Source organism: Scyliorhinus torazame, chromosome 14 (genome assembly GCF_047496885.1).
Source record: "Scyliorhinus torazame isolate Kashiwa2021f chromosome 14, sScyTor2.1, whole genome shotgun sequence".
Classification (NCBI taxonomy): Eukaryota; Metazoa; Chordata; class Chondrichthyes; order Carcharhiniformes; family Scyliorhinidae; genus Scyliorhinus; species Scyliorhinus torazame.
The window spans coordinates 109,210,276-109,226,597 of NC_092720.1; the positions used below are offsets into that span (position 1 = coordinate 109,210,276).

Sequence of the window (16,322 nt, forward strand, 5' to 3'; positions counted from 1 at the left end):
ACATCAAATTGCGTTAAGGGCCTCGCTCGGCCAAGTGCTGGGAAACTCGTGGCAATTCCCGCTCGCTACCACACTTCGAAATTTTTCCGGAGAATCCCAGCCCAAGTGTTGACCCCAGCGCAGAATTCGTGGACTTTTGCGACAGAAAACCTGCCGCCAAACCTGAACCGAATCAGCGACTGTGGTGGGGTTAGCACTGGCGCCACGTGGAACACAATCGATTCCAATGAAAAACAGTGCAGGGTATGTGATCAACACTCAGGAGGCTGGCAAGCTGCAGCCGCACATACACATTACGAGCTGCGCACTCATCACAGCCAACAGGTTGGCACTGGTTGTGGTGGCGCATGGCCATACAGCTGATGGGTTGGCTGGGGCCAGAGGGCACCCAAGGGGGTGGCCTAGGGGGACATCCATACGATCTGTGGTCTAAGTTCACAGTGGGCTGTCAGCAATGTGTGCAGCTGCATGGCTGCCTTTGCAGCTCTGGCAATTATGTTCTGTGCCGGTCCACCCCGACCCCCAGCCCACCTCCTGTCCATGCCCCGCTACTCCCACCAGCCTTGACATAAGTCCCTGGCCAGCAGCAGAACTGTCAGCAAACTATGGCAATGTTGAACATCTTCCGTACCCCCTCTCTCTCCCTCAGCAGCCACCACACTGGTTTCACGATTTTTAAAAGCTCAAGTGAACTGTGATGTAGGGAACTCGGCGCAGCGGAGGCGGAGAATCGCAGAGGCCCCGGAGAATAATCTCATCCAGGTGGCTTATTCACTTTCTGGTCTTCAGCCTGCCTGCCTTTCTAGTATCTTCTCATTATTTTTATTTCACCCAACATCCTCCTTGCTTACAAAGGCTCTGATAATGTCCTCCACCTTGTTAGATACTATTGCAGAGTACTGATTTAATAGTTCAGCCATCCCTTCTGCTTCAGATGGCTTGATTCTATTTTGGTCCGTAATCAGGACCATTTCTCTAACCATTTCACTGTCAATATGCCGATATAAGAACTTTGGATTCAGCCTTATATGTTAGCTGCCAATCTATTTTGTACTGTCTCTTTGTCCCGCTTGCTAATGTTTAGTATCAGCATAAAACAACCATCCATTTCATCACTTGATAACTAATTCAGAATGCAGCAGCAAAGTATTAGGAACTTCAAAACTAATTTAAGGCAAATCACATCTAGATCCCCTTTGTGCTAAGAATTGTGTTAAGAATGTGACACCAGGTTGCGAAAAAAAAAGTTGCCTGTTTTTGCTTCTTGTTAGAGGAAGTTTAGTGTTACACTTCACATTGTCAACTCTCATCTTCAGACAAGTTGGAATCAACTTAACTATTCTTTTACTCAGCATCCTGCAGAACAACGTTTGGATGTGTCTTCTTGTCCTGCAACAATATGATATTAATAAAATGATAGAGCTAAAAAGCTACATTTAAATTCAGGAAAAGCTTCTCAGAGTGGCGATAAAATAAAATTAGGACAAGATGATTTACAAACTTTATTGAGTTTTGCAATAATTAAACACAACCATACTAGGAAATTATAAGTTTCTAAAAGCATGTAGGGCATCTGCTGCACTAAGAACAGCAAAACATAATTTGACTTCACAGTATTTTATACTTTAACAGTTATCCTTGAATTTAAAAAAAAAGGGATGTACACATATGATTAAACAATTTCAGTTAACAAAAATTGGATTAGAAACAATACGTGAATGGCTTTGAGTAAAGCTTTCCAAACGCCACTTTATACTCAACAACTTTTTCTATAGGTTTACAACAATATCAAACATCAAAAGACCAGGGTTCAGAAACCCTTACGTTGCCTAAAATTCAATATATAAAAATATGCTCCAACAACTCTTATTAAGGATCGTTCACCCTTCACATTCCTGATATCAAACAATCACAGAGCAGGATAGGAAATTAGTGTCAGCACATTGCTGCTTTATAGGTTCTTTAAGTCGGTACTTCCAACAAGGTTCTGATCTCTGGTCTTTAAGTTACACAAGACACAGTACAACATCTTTCTCCTTGACCCTCTGGTATAATTCCTGGTACAATTGATATCTCAAAAACAGTAAAAACACACACCATCTTTTTGAATGAATCGGATATGGGATTGACTTTTAAGTATAAATTAAAAGATAAATAATATCATTCAAAATTCTGATAACTCAGACACAGATTTTCTATTGATACTCTACTTTTCTGTAGTACACAAATGATGTGTCGTCACATTCGCGTCTGAGTAACCGACTACCTTGGTTTATTTCTCTTGCCCCTCCTTTCCCGAAAATAAAAGAAAGAGGTTTCACTGCATCGTTCAGGATGTACATGATAGTGAGTCAGTGGCCTGTACAGTATTATAGGAGCAAAGGTGCATTATGGACGCCAGATCGACAACTACGCAGCCCAAAATTCTGGGCATAGAATTGGAGCTGCTTGAAAAGAAAAAACAGAAAGAAATTACTTCTGATATAATCAGTGACTGTAGAATACCTGTTAAATGAGATACTCTTTACAACTATATTGCAAGATAAACAACACAATACATGATGCACCCCTAAATATGAACCATTATCAAAGCAAGCTTTGAAGTGGAGCCTGTAATCAACCATAAAAAAAACAATTCAAAGCAGTCATGTTATCGATTTAGGAGTTAAAATGTTTTTTGGCTGTATTTAAGGATATTACTGAAGTCGCAACCCCAATGCAGGACCTACCAAAGTGTGATTGAACTGAACATTACCATTACAGCAATTATGCACAGCCTTTGGTTTGAAAGATTTTAAGGCAAAATCTGGGATGTCCACATTTTATGTCACATTCGAGCACATATCCGGACGCAATTTGCACCTCTCCCAAAATAATTCAAACGGTTGATTTATATTCTTTGTGTATAACTGAACAAATTGAGAAAAGCCAAATGAATATTCCAAATACACATCTCACATCTCACACATTACGAGCTAGTCAACAAGGTCCTAAGCACGGAGATAATCAAAGATCTGTAGTAAGACATAATAAGTGAAATACATATATATATAATATTTATATAGCAAGTGAAATATAAAAAGATTCAAGATTATTGGAGCAAGTGTAGAAGGAATTGGTAGGCAGTGTGTTCACAATGAGCAGCTCAACAGAAGCAAGGCACAACATTTTTTTTTTAACATACAAGAGAGTTATCCAAAATTAAACAGAAGTACGATGCAAATGGGACACAAGTTGTAGTTTCAAATTGAAAAATGAAAAGTGAATCCGTTGGTTTAGGTCATTATTGCCAGTAAGTCTGAAAACAAAATCATGATTTTCCTTGCCTCCATTGCTTTTTTTTCCCTGCAAGAACAATCCATTTCAGTGGATTCTTCCCATCAACATTAAGATAATGGTTTAACCAAGAATAATTTCTCTCCCTGCTCGCTTGTGAAAATTGGAGCCTTTTTGTAATGTTCCACTAAATCTTCCATGCTGTCAAACTTGCGCTGTCCAATGCAGTAGAGACCTTGTTTCAACTGTACCTTGAAGTGTTTGTTTTTATTTTGGGCCTTCAAGGAAACCGAGAAGTCATTGGGCTGTGAAGAAAAGTGAAAATAAAAAGGTTGATTAGGTTCCTTTCCAAAAATGCACACGAGTGCTGACTCCAATCTGGTTTTGCACAATGCGTCATTGGAGTATCACTGGACAATAGGAAGAATTACATCAACTTCTTACTTCGAACCCCATAGGTAGTCACTGACCTTCTATATTAAAAGCTACATTTCTCTACCCAAATTGTAAAGATGATCAGTAAATCTTTTTGATGCCATGATTCAATTCATAGGGAAAAGAACAAGGCACTGTATGTATAATAGAAGTTGAGTAGGGGGGGAAAAAAAAATAATCAGATTTATATATCAGTGTTATATTCACTTATGGTACAATCATAACAGGCAAGGAATGCATGTATTAAAGAAAGTTAAGTGTATACATTTAAGTGTAAAATATTGTCATACCACCAATTAGGAACATTGGAATACTGTAAAAAGTTAGTTGAAAATGGAAAATCAGAATTCGAAGATAACTGATCTATTACTTACTGATGATTCGCTGTCTCGAATTATGAAGTCTCCATCAACGCCCCTTTCATTCAGAGCCATTTCTCCCTGATGTCTTGTAATCTTTCCATAATACCATGGACTACCAGCAAACCTCCCAGTGGTTGCTGCTCCTATGTAGTCACATCGAGGTGGTGTTGGACCAACGCTAATGACTGGTGGTGACGTCTGCACAATATTCACATAGTTCTTCGGTACCAGACCCACTTGCCCATCAGCTTTCTTACATTTCCACCATTCTGGATCATTTTCTGGTTTCTCAACAACATCCATCACTTCGCCCTTCTCAAAATTAAGCTCCTCTTCATTTGAAGAACTGAATGGGTACAGAGCTTGCACAACATGAAGTACTTTTGCGTTGTGTGCATTGATCACAACTGCTAGTCTCTCTGTTAACGAGCCCACAGGTTCCATTGCAGTTCCCTCTGGTTCCTCCATAACGTAATTTGAAGGGAACCAACCAGTTTGTCCATTATAACTACCCCTCCACCATCCGTCGCTACATTTTTCCATGACGGTAACTTTAGTTCCTTTAACCAACGTAAGCTCATCATCTCTCTCTGCCGTGTAGTTAAATTTGACATAAGCTGGAGCGTTCAAATCATAAAGACGTTCTCCATTGTCAGCATAACCATCCACATCTGCATTGGATGCAGTATCACGAATACTTGGTTTCCGTTTCACTTTTCCAATTCCTTAAAAGAAAGAAAATATTACTGCATTGCACATATCAACCATGTTCGCAACTTCACTTGGCACACACAAGGACATTATTTCAATACTGAACAATATTTCAATACTGAACAATATTTCACGGGATAAATTAGTTCCATTCAACTATAGTTATAACCATATAAAAAACAAGGGTGATTGCTTCAAAAATCTCTCCTGGAGAATTGGAAGTGCTCACATTTCTAATTGCTCAGCACATTTGTACTTACTTTGCATCAAACAATTTGTTTCGTTGCAACTGGCATTTTCCAAACAAGCTATCACTAGATAAGATCGGATGTGGCAACTGCATTGCTGCCCTAAGCGATGCAGGTCCGCAAGGATCCTGGTTTGAGCTATATTATTTCAGCTTATTGGGAGAGATCAATTATAGTAATCAGTTGCTAAGTTCCTGAACTTAGGAGAGGAGTAGAAGAGGATGTGGCAGCAGTTTGTTTTTTTGATTAAAAAAGGCCAGTGCTCCTTATCCTACAAGCATCTTGAATAGTGCATGCATGAGCACATCAGACTCGGTTCTGCTACATACCATAGTCAAATATTTTAACCATAGCACCACTGATATGCTTGAAACAACTTCAGCAAAAATCATCAGCGCCTCAACATGAACTAGCACCACAAATCAGCTTTCAGCAGTAAATGAATGGCGGGTGTTCATTACAGTAACACTTGGCAATAGACTGTGGAATTTTGCACTGGAACTTATGGTACTAAAAGGCAAACAACACAGTACCCTCAACAAGGGATCTGGGACCTGTATGAATTGGGCTAGCAACTGTATGTTTCCCCAACCAAACTGAGGAATTGATAATGAACAGCCTAGGTGTAAACCATGGATGCAAAGTGAAATATTTCATTCAATGCCAAATCATGCTCAGAGAGCAAAACAAAGACAGGGAAATAAAGGGGAAATTAACAGAAATAAACTGACGTAAAGAAAAATAAGCCTTATTTAATGCTTCTGACAATAATTAAAATATGATTGAATGAGAATGAGACCCCACACTTGTTAATTTTCATTGCCATAGAAGTTGTTTGGCAGTAGTTAAGATTTACCATCCCAATAAAATATAATTGCATTGAAATGGACAAGCCACAACTTTTTCTGTCATGTTTAGTGGGTCTGCTTCTTAAGAGCAGCAACTTGGTCATGCACATGAATGACATTTGTGCTTAATGAGTAAAAGTAGTGAATCTCGGCAATTCTGACATGGTTATACAGTTGAACAATCATAGTTTTGTAGTCAATAAATAATCTTTCTTCAAGTCCCAACTAAGATGGGTATAATTTTATAAGTCCAGTCTTGTATCATTAATTTTACTACATAATCCTTGTCTCACAGGCCGACATGATGAATTGGACCCAAGGACTGAACACCTAATCTGGACTGACAGTGCATTACTGAGAATTTGTTACTGTCAAAGGGACTGACCCTTTGGATGAGTGTTTTAAATCCTATTGTGCTATACTAATAAAGTGTAGAGTAGTCGTGGCCAACTTTTATTCTTCATCAACCATCACCAAAGCAGATTTATCACATAAGTGGGACCTAGTTCTCTACAAGTGATTACAAAATAATTGTGACTACATGTCAAAATGAAGTACATAAAGGTTTGTGGGTCTGTCTTGCAGTCTTGAGAGATGCTATATACCTGTAAATTCTTTTAGTAGCCACACAAGTGGATGCAAGCAGAAATACTGGACCAGTGCCAATCAGATGGAAGCCTGTTGATAAATTTGTGCTGTGAAGATTTTGTTTCTGTTGGCCAATACTGATCAAAAGGAATTATAAAGATCAAATCCTCCTTTTGCATAGCTTTAAAATTCTAACAGTCTTTTGAAAATCAGAATCCTCAAAAACTGAAAATGCAGTTCACCTTGAAATGTAGCCATCTGGTTTAACATCAGAGTCGGTTTGCCCCCTTCAGCGCTGGGGTGTAAACCCTCATCACAAAATCAGACACAAACTGCTCAAACCTTTCCATCTATTTCACTTTAAAGTTCACCACTCAATTATGACGTGGAAGAGGAAAATCTACCTTTGCATCTCCATGGTTTCAAATAACCAGCCAGTAGCACGGAAGTGTCTTTGAAAGCTCTCTTTTCATTTTTAAATACATTTGCTGTGATAGTCTTTGGTTAACAGTTCTGATAACAGTTCTATTATCTGTCACAAATAGATTGTTGCCGTAGTTATTTAAAGATTGACTGTGGTAGCAACAAACCAGCAATTGGTACAGCTCAGAAAACAAATCTTTCATGATATCGATACGGAATAAAACAGGAAGCAGATATATGCCATGTATACTAACCTAATTCTCAATTTTAACACTGCTCAATTTGCCAACATACTGAAATTTGAGCTTACGTAAAGCATTAGCTGCTGTAGGCTCCATCTCCTGGCAACCAGTTACTCTCCTCCTGGCTAACCTCGAAAACAAAATCCTTTATACTTGCATGACATAACAAGGAACTTTGGTTCTTTGGTTCTATTTTCATTCCATACAATGGCTTCACCCTTCAGTGGAACTTAAAAGATCAGAAAATGATCCCACATTTCTAAATATTTGGGTAGTTACTGAATAAAATCTACCACAGAGCACAGAAAATTGTCCAACCAAAACAGAAATAGACACAAACTAAAATATAAAATTAAGACAATGATGAAGGGAGGTGGTTTGGGGAAAATTAAAAAGAAACTACGGATGAGAATTATTTGAATGGGTGCGCTGAGAGAAGCGGTCTGAAAGCAAGGAATCCACCATAGCGAGTTGGATGGACCGAGACTGCCTTTTGTACCTATTGGCAGGTTGGCACTGCCAGGGTGCCAAGTTGGCATTTTTTGCATGCGTGCAATTGAGCCGGGGAGGGGAGGTCGGGGATTTTTTCCAAAGCAAGTCATGTTGAATACCATTTGCTTCTCGGCACTGCGAGTATCAGGAAACACGTGGCTAAACGCACTCACTCGGGGACTTTGTTGCGAAGATTGCGCTCAAAGTCAGCAATAAACTCAACTATCTACTCCGCATCAAAATTACTGGGGTTGAAGGGGCAGATTCATTCACTGTTACTTTGCATCTTTCCTTTTTGGATTATTTTTCATTCTTCTTTTCTGCTTCTCCTCATTCTTCTCTCGCTTTCTTCATTATAGGACAAGGAAGCACACTTAGGTCAGGTTCCACAATACAAATATGTGGGAAAGGCACAATGATCCAAAGGCTTTTTTTGTCAGTCGCTGGTCCTATGCTTGTGTAACACCATTTTCAGACAGCTGGAAGAGTGTCAGCATTGAGTATCCACTGTTGTGAAGTTTCCTATGGGCATGACAGGAGGTGAGGGGACACATGGTCCACAGTTCTGACGATGAGCCAAGTTGCATTCAATACAACAAATACCAATAATCTCTACTTCATTAACAACTTTTATATAGTGCATTTAATATAATAGAATAATAAGGCTCTTCACATGAGCATTATCAAACAAAGTAGAATACCAAATCACATAAGCAGACAGTATGAGATGATACAAGCTTTATCAAAGAGTTAAGTTTGATGGAATTTTTTAAGGAACAAAAGTGGGGTAGAGAGTCAAAGAGGTGTAGAAAGAGTATTCCAGGGCTTGGGGCCTATGCAACTGAAGGGACCGCTGCCCATGGTTAAATTAAATATTGGAATGACTGAATTAATTGATTTTGCTCCCAATACAAATTTGTTCCATAACTACCAACCCCATCCCTGTCCCTGGCAACAGTCGGAGACAAAGCCAATCTGGTGTTGTATTTGACCCCGGGTTGAGCTTTCAACCTCCTTCGTGCCATCAAGAAGACTGCCTATTTTCACCTCCATAACATCGCCCAACTTCACCCATCTCAGCTCACCTGCTGTTGAAATCCTCACTCATACCTTTGCCACCTCTAGACTCAGCTATTCCTATGTACTCCTAGTTGGTCTCCCACATTATGCTACATAAACTTGAGGTCATCCAAAAACCTATTGCTAGAGTGGGAAGTCCCATTCCCCAATCCACTGTGCTTGCTGACCTACATTGACTCCGGACGACACTTCTATTTTAAAATCCCTCTATGGTCTTTCCCTCCTTATCTCTTCGAGCCCTAGCTAAGGTACCTGTGCTCTTCTAATTCTGGCCTCCTGTGATTCACGATGAGTTGTTCCACCATTGGTGACAGTGCCTTCAGTTGTCTAGGCACTAATCTCTGGAATTCTCTGCCTACACCTCTCCACCTCCCTATTGATCAAGCGGTGGGTCATCTGCTCCAACATTTCCTTATGTGGCCTGGTGTCATATTTAGTTTCAGAATGCTCCTGTGAAGCACCTTGGGAATGTTGATTACATTATCTACCCATTTATAGATGTAATTATTGTAGTACAGAACTTCAATGGCATTTGCACCATTCTTGAATTAAGACCTGCACAGCTCCAATACTCCGTGTCTGCCCTGTTTGCATATTCCTTGATTCACCTTTCCTTCAACTATCTATTTTACCTTTTCTCATTATCTCCGAATCTTTGCCAGATGTCTCTTTGAAAACAAACACACTGCCTGATGTGTTAAGTGAGTTGGTTCAACTTTGACTGCAACTGGATGCAGTGAAACTAGAAACAGGCTTCCGACACAGGAGATGGTCCAACACTGTTTTATTGAACCTGCTGATTGCTGTACATAGTCTGCTGTGGGTTGACACTATTAATCTAACTGATAACCTCCTACTGGCTTGACCAAACTAGCTCTCTACCACATGGAGATGGCGCTCACTGGCTTGTGCACTCTTACTATCTCAGTAGCTGTGTCCTGTAGAGAGAGGGAGAGTCTTAATGCCCTGTGGGCTTTATAGTGGTGGTGTCCTGTCTGGTGATTGGTTGGTCTGTGTCGTGTGTGTTCATTGGTTATCCTGTGTGTCAATCACTGCCTGTCTGCATCTCATTATATACGAGTGGATATTATGACATCTCCCCTTTTTAAAATAAATTTTAGAACGTGGCGGTATATACATGCATGACTATGTGCAAGTGGTGAATGAATGAACAGATGTACATGGGAAGGTGTCTGTTGTGCAGATACAGAGCAAACTGAACAAAATTTACAAGATTTAATTCTATAGATTCTTGTCGATCGCCTCAGAGGTGGAGGGGGGGGGGGACGCCAGCACCTGGTCAGGCGGGATTGCTGCCATTTCGGTGGCCTCGTGGACAGGCGGGATCACTGCCAGATCGGTGGCCACGTGGGGAGAGATGTCCTGAGGCGGCATGATGACATGCGGAGAAGTGTGGTCAGGTGGTGGGCAGGGAACTTTCGTAGCGCCCTCCTGTTGCACAGTAGAATGGAGCCATCAGCCATTTGAACAATGAAAGACCTGGGGGCAGCCTGTCTGACGACAACAGCTGGGGCTGACCAGCCTCCCTCAGGCAACTGGACACGAACAACATCTTCTGGAGCCAGCGCAGGCAGATCCATGGTATCAGCATCATATGTGATCTTCTGCTGGTCCCTGGATCGCTGCACTTTCTGCAGCACCGTGAGGTGGTCAAGGTCTGGAACATGGATGGCTGGAACAGTCGTCCTCAGTTGCGGTTCATGAGCAGCTGCACCAGAGACAAACCAGTCGACAAGAGGGGTTGCCCTGTATGCCAACAGCGCCAGGTTGAAATCCGAGGCTGAGTCTGCAGCCTTGCAGAGCAACCGCTTGACAATATGGACCCCTTTTTCGGCCTTACTGTTTGATTGCGGGTAATGGGAGCTGGATGTAATATGCCTGAAGTGGTAGGATCGTGCAAAGTTGGACCACTCTTGGCTGTAGAAACATGGACCGTTGTCACTCATTACTGTGAGTGGTATCCCATGCCTGGCAAACGTCTCTTTGCAGGCTTTGATGACTGACTTGGACGCGAGGTCGGACAGTTTCACCACTTCCGGGTAGCTGGAGAAGTAGTCGACCAAGAACACGTAATCATGCCCATTTGCGTGAAAGAGGTTATCCCCGACTTCCGGGTGCGGCGATGACCAGCTAAGTCGCACGTTTCGGCAGCTCCCGGTGGAACGGACTTTAGGGCTCTTGATAGGAGACCCAACGGCAATTTTAACGGCTAAAAACACCGTGCGGTAAACCAGAAGGGTGTTCCCCCTGGACACGGATGGAAAAAGGAGAGGAAAGTGGCCGGATTGCAGCGGATCCTTTGGAACAACGGCAAGGAAGGCAAGCAGAAACCAAGATGGCGTCGGAAGGTGGCAGTCTCATATGGGGCCCTGAACAACAAGAGTTCTTGAAACGCTGCGTGGAGGAGATAAAAAAGGAAATGAAGAAAGAGTTGTTGGCCCCGATATTACAGGCGATTGAAGGGCTGAAAGAGGAACAAAAGACCCAGGAGCAGGAGCTTCGGGTCGTGAAGGCGAAAGCAGCAGAGAATGAGAACGATATACAGGGCCTGGTGGTGAAGTCGGAGATACAGGAGGCACACCAGAAACGATCTGTGGAGAGGTTGGAGGCACTGGAAAACAACGCAAGGAGGAACAACTTGAGGATTCTTGGCCTTCCTGAAGGTGTGGAGGGGGCGGACGTCGGGGCATATGTGAGCACGATGCTGCACTCGTTAATGGGAGCGGAGGCCCCGACGGGTCCGTTGGAGGTGGAGGGAGCATACCGAGTTATGGTGCGAGGATCGAGAGCAGGAGAAACTCCCAGAGCCATAGTGGTGAGATTCCTCCGTTTTAAGGATAGAGAAATGGTCCTTAGATGGGCGAAGAAAACTTGGTGTAGTAAATGGGAGAACGCGGTGATCCGCGTTTATCAAGATTGGAGTGCGGAGGTGGCGAGAAGGAGGGCGAGCTTTAATCGGGCCAAAGCGGTACTTCACAAAAAGAAGATAAAATTTGGAATGCTGCAACCGGCAAGACTGTGGGTCACATATCAAGGGAGGCACCACTACTTTGAGACGGCGGATGAAGCGTGGACTTTTATTGTAGAAGAAAAATTGGAATGAGTGGATTATGAAAATGAACGTTTGGACAAAGTGGTGGGGCGAATGGGGGGGGGCGAAGAGGGGTTTTATGTTTTAATCCTGCGGTATGGTAACTTTTCTCTCTCCCACAGGTGGTGATGGGGGGAGGTGGGGAGGGAGAGGAGATGGGGCGTTGGCCATGGGAGGCGGGGCCGAGGGAGAGGCGCGGGCTTGGTTCCCGCGCTATGATAATTATGGCGGGAATAGAGAAGCAGGAAGGAGGGGGCGTCGCACGGTGCGAGCCGTGATCACGGGGGAAAGCCGAGGTCAGCCAGAGTTTGCTGACTTCTGGGAGCAACATGGGGGGAGTAATTATGCTAGCGGGGGGTCTAGCGGGGGGGGGGGGGGGAATTACTGGGTTGCTGCTGCTGGGGAAAGGGTGGAGTGGATACGGGAAAGGATGGGCGGGGGGGGCACCGTCTGGGAGAAATACAGCTGCGTGGGAACTGGGTGAGAAGCTGGAAAAAGATGATGGCTAACTCGGCTGATCACGTGGAACGTGAGGGGGCTTAACGGGCCGATAAAGAGGGCACGAGTACTCGCACACCTTAAGAAACTTAAAGCAGATGTGGTTATGTTACAGGAAACGCACCTGAAACTGATAGACCAGGTTAGGCTGCGCAAAGGATGGGTGGGGCAGGTGTTCCATTCGGGGCTGGATGCGAAAAACAGGGGGGTGGCTATATTAGTGGGGAAGCGGGTAATGTTCGAGGCAAAGACTATAGTGGCGGATAACGGGGGCAGGTACGTGATGGTGAGTGGCAAATTACAGGGAGAGATGGTGGTTTTGGTAAACGTGTATGCCCCGAACTGGGACGATGCCAACTTTATGAGGCGAATGCTAGGACGCATCCCGGACCTAGAGACGGGAAAGCTGATAATGGGGGGAGATTTTAACACGGTGTTGGAACCAAGGCTGGATAGGTCGAAGTCCAGGACTGGTAGGAGGCTGGCAGCAGCCAAGGTGCTTAAGGATTTTATGGAGCAGATGGGAGGGGTGGACCCGTGGAGATTCAGTAGACCTAGGAGTAAGGAGTTCTCGTTTTTCTCCTGTGTCCATAAAGTCTATTCACGCATAGACTTTTTTGTGTTGGGTAGGGCATTGATCCCGAGGGTGAGGGGAACGGAATATACAGCTATAGCCATTTCGGATCATGCCCCACACTGGGTAGACTTGGAGATAGGGGAGGAAACAAGAGGGCGCCCACCCTGGAGAATGGACATGGGACTAATGGCAGATGAGGGGGTGTGCCTAAGGGTGAGGGGATGCATTGAAAAGTACTTGGAACTCAATGACAATGGGGAGGTTCAGGTGGGTGTGGTCTGGGAGGCGTTGAAGGCGGTGGTGAGGGGGGAGCTGATATCAATAAGGACACATAAAGGGAAGCAGGAGAGTAAGGAACGGGAGCGGTTGCTGCAAGAACTTTTAAGGGTGGACAGACAATATGCGGAAGCACCGGAGGAGGGACTGTACAGGGAAAGGCAAAGGCCGCATGTGGAATTTGACTTGCTGACTACAGGCACTGCAGAGGCACAATGGAGGAAGGCGCAGGGTGTACAGTATGAATATGGAGAGAAGGCGAGCAGATTGCTGGCACACCAATTGAGGAAAAGGGGAGCAGCGAGGGAAATAGGGGGGGTGAGGGACGAGGAAGGAGAGACGGAGCGGGGAGCGGAGAGAGTGAATGAAGTGTTCAAGACATTTTATAAAAAATTGTATGAAGCTCAACCCCCGGATGGGAGGGAGAGAATGATGGATTTTTTGGATCGGCTGGAAATTCCCAAGGTGGAAGAGCAGGAAAGGGTGGGACTGGGAGCACAGATCACGGTAGAAGAAGTGGTGAAAGGAATTAGGAACATGCAGACGGGAAAGGCCCCGGGACCGGACGGATTCCCAGTTGAATTTTACAGAAAATATTTGGACTTGCTCGCCCCGCTACTGATGAGGACCTTTAACGAGGCAAAGGAAAGGGGACAACTGCCCCCGACTATGTCAAAAGCAACAATATCGCTTCTCTTAAAGAAGGAAAAGGATCCGCTACAATGCGGGTCCTACAGACCAATTTCCCTCCTAAATGTGGATGCCAAGGTCCTGGCCAAGGTAATGGCAATGAGAATAGAGGAATGTGTCCCGGGGGTGGTTCATGAGGACCAAACTGGGTTTGTGAAGGGGAGACAGCTGAACACGAATATACGGAGGCTGTTAGGGGTAATGATGATGGCCCCACCAGAGGGTGAAACGGAGATAGTAGTGGCGATGGATGCCGAGAAAGCATTCGATAGAGTGGAATGGGATTATCTGTGGGAGGTGTTGAGGAGATTTGGGTTTGGAGAGGGGTATGTTAGATGGGTGCAGCTGTTGTATAGGGCCCCAGTGGCGAGTGTGGTCACGAATGGACGGGGATCGGCATATTTTCGGCTCCATAGAGGGACAAGGCAGGGATGTCCTCTGTCCCCATTACTGTTTGCACTGGCGATTGAGCCCCTGGCGATAGCGCTGAGAGGTTCCAGGAGATGGAGGGGAATACTTAGGGGAGGAGAAGAACACCGGGTATCTTTATATGCGGATGATCTGCTACTATATGTGGCGGATCCAGCGGAGGGGATGCCAGAAATAATGCGGATACTTGGGGAGTTTGGGGATTTTTCAGGGTATAAATTGAACATGGGGAAGAGTGAGCTGTTTGTGGTGTACCCAGGGGAGCAGAGTAGAGAAATAGAAGACCTACCGTTGAGGAAGGTAACAAGAGATTTTCGTTACCTGGGGATCCAGATAGCTAAGAATTGGGGCACATTGCACAGGCTAAATTTGACGCAGTTGGTGGAACAGATGGAGGAAGATTTCAAGAGATGGGATATGGTAGCATTGTCAATGGCAGGGAGGGTGCAGGCGGTTAAGATGGTGGTCCTCCCGAGATTCCTCTTTGTGTTTCAGTGCCTCCCGGTGGTGATCACGAAGGCTTTTTTCAAAAGGATAGAAAAGAGTATCATGGGTTTTGTTTGGGCCGGGAAGACTCCGAGAGTGAGGAAGGGATTCTTACAGCGTAGTAGGGATAGGGGGGGGCTGGCACTACCGAGCCTAAGTGAGTATTATTGGGCCGCTAATATTTCAATGGTGAGTAAGTGGATGGGAGAGGAGGAAGGAGCGGCGTGGAAGAGATTAGAGAGGGCGTCCTGTAGGGGGACCAGCCTGCAGGCTATGGTGACAGCCCCATTGCCGTTCTCACCAAGGAACTATACCACGAGTCCGGTGGTGGTAGCTACACTGAAGATTTGGGGACAGTGGAGACGACATAGGGGAAAGACCGGAGCATTGGGGGGGTCCCCGATAAGAAACAACCATAGGTTTGCCCCGAAGGGAATGGATGGGGGATATGGAATGTGGCAAAGAGCAGGAATAACGCAATTGAAAGATCTATTTGTGGATGGGAAGTTCGCGAGTCTGGGAGCGCTGACTGAGAAATATGGGTTGCCCCAAGGGAATGCATTTAGGTACATGCAATTGAGGGCTTTTGCGAGGCAACAGGTGAGGGAATTCCCGCAGCTCCCGACACAAGAGGTGCAGGACAGAGTCATCTCAAAGAAATGGGTGGGGGATGGTAAGGTGTCGGATATATATAGGGAAATGAGGGATAAAGGGGAGACTATGGTGGACGAACTAAAAGGGAAATGGGAAGAAGAGCTAGGGGAGGAGATTGAGGAGGGGCTGTGGGCAGATGCCCTAAACAGGGTAAACTCGTCGTCCTCGTGCGCCAGGCTAAGCCTGATTCAGTTTAAGGTATTACACAGGGCACATATGACTGGAACACGGCTCAGTAAATGTTTTGGGGTGGAGGATAGGTGTGCGAGGTGCTCGAGAAGCCCAGCGAATCATACCCATATGTTCTGGTCATGCCCGGCACTACAGGGGTTTTGGATGGGGGTGACAAAGGTGCTTTCGAAAGTAGTAGGAGTCCGGGTCGAACCAAGCTGGGGGGTGGCTATACTTGGGGTTGCACAAGAGCCGGGAGTGCAGGAGGCGAGAGAGGCCGATGTTTTGGCCTTTGCGTCCCTAGTAGCCCGGCGCAGGATATTGCTAATGTGGAAAGAAGCCAAGCCCCCGGGGGTGGAGACCTGGATAAATGATATGGCGGGGTTCATAAAGTTAGAGCGGATTAAGTTCGTCCTAAGGGGGTCGGCTCAAGGGTTCACCAGGCGGTGGCAACCGTTCGTCGAATATCTTGCGGAAAGATAGATGGGGGAAAAAAGAAGGCAGCAGCAGCAGCCCAGGACTTGGGGGGGGGGGGGGGGGGGTATAGCCTGTGACAAGGCAGTTGCCAATTAGGGCTAGTTTTCATTTTTGTTATTTAATATTTATTTATTGTTTTTTGTTTATATAAAAAAGGTCATTATTATCTGTATTGTTATAATGTTGTGTAAAGGATGCACAATGTACTGTGTTGGTTGACCAAAAAATTTCAATAAAATATTTATTA

At 44.7% G+C, this 16,322-nt stretch overlaps 1 protein-coding gene across 2 annotated transcripts in view; it reads right to left on the reverse strand.

Moving 5' to 3' along the window:
* Nucleotides 1-1,488: 1,488 nt before the first annotated feature.
* The window catches only part of LOC140389954 (SH2/SH3 adapter protein NCK1-like), a 106,861-nt gene continuing 92,027 nt past the window's right edge, over nucleotides 1,489-16,322 (reverse strand). For both annotated transcript variants that reach the window (XM_072474653.1, XM_072474655.1), the window contains exons 2-3: nucleotides 4,086-4,798; nucleotides 1,489-3,581 (exon numbers count right to left, since the gene is read on the reverse strand). In XM_072474653.1, the coding sequence (XP_072330754.1) occupies nucleotides 3,387-3,581; nucleotides 4,086-4,798 (908 nt within the window). In that variant the 3' untranslated portion in view covers nucleotides 1,489-3,386. The remainder of the gene's footprint in view (nucleotides 3,582-4,085; nucleotides 4,799-16,322) is intronic.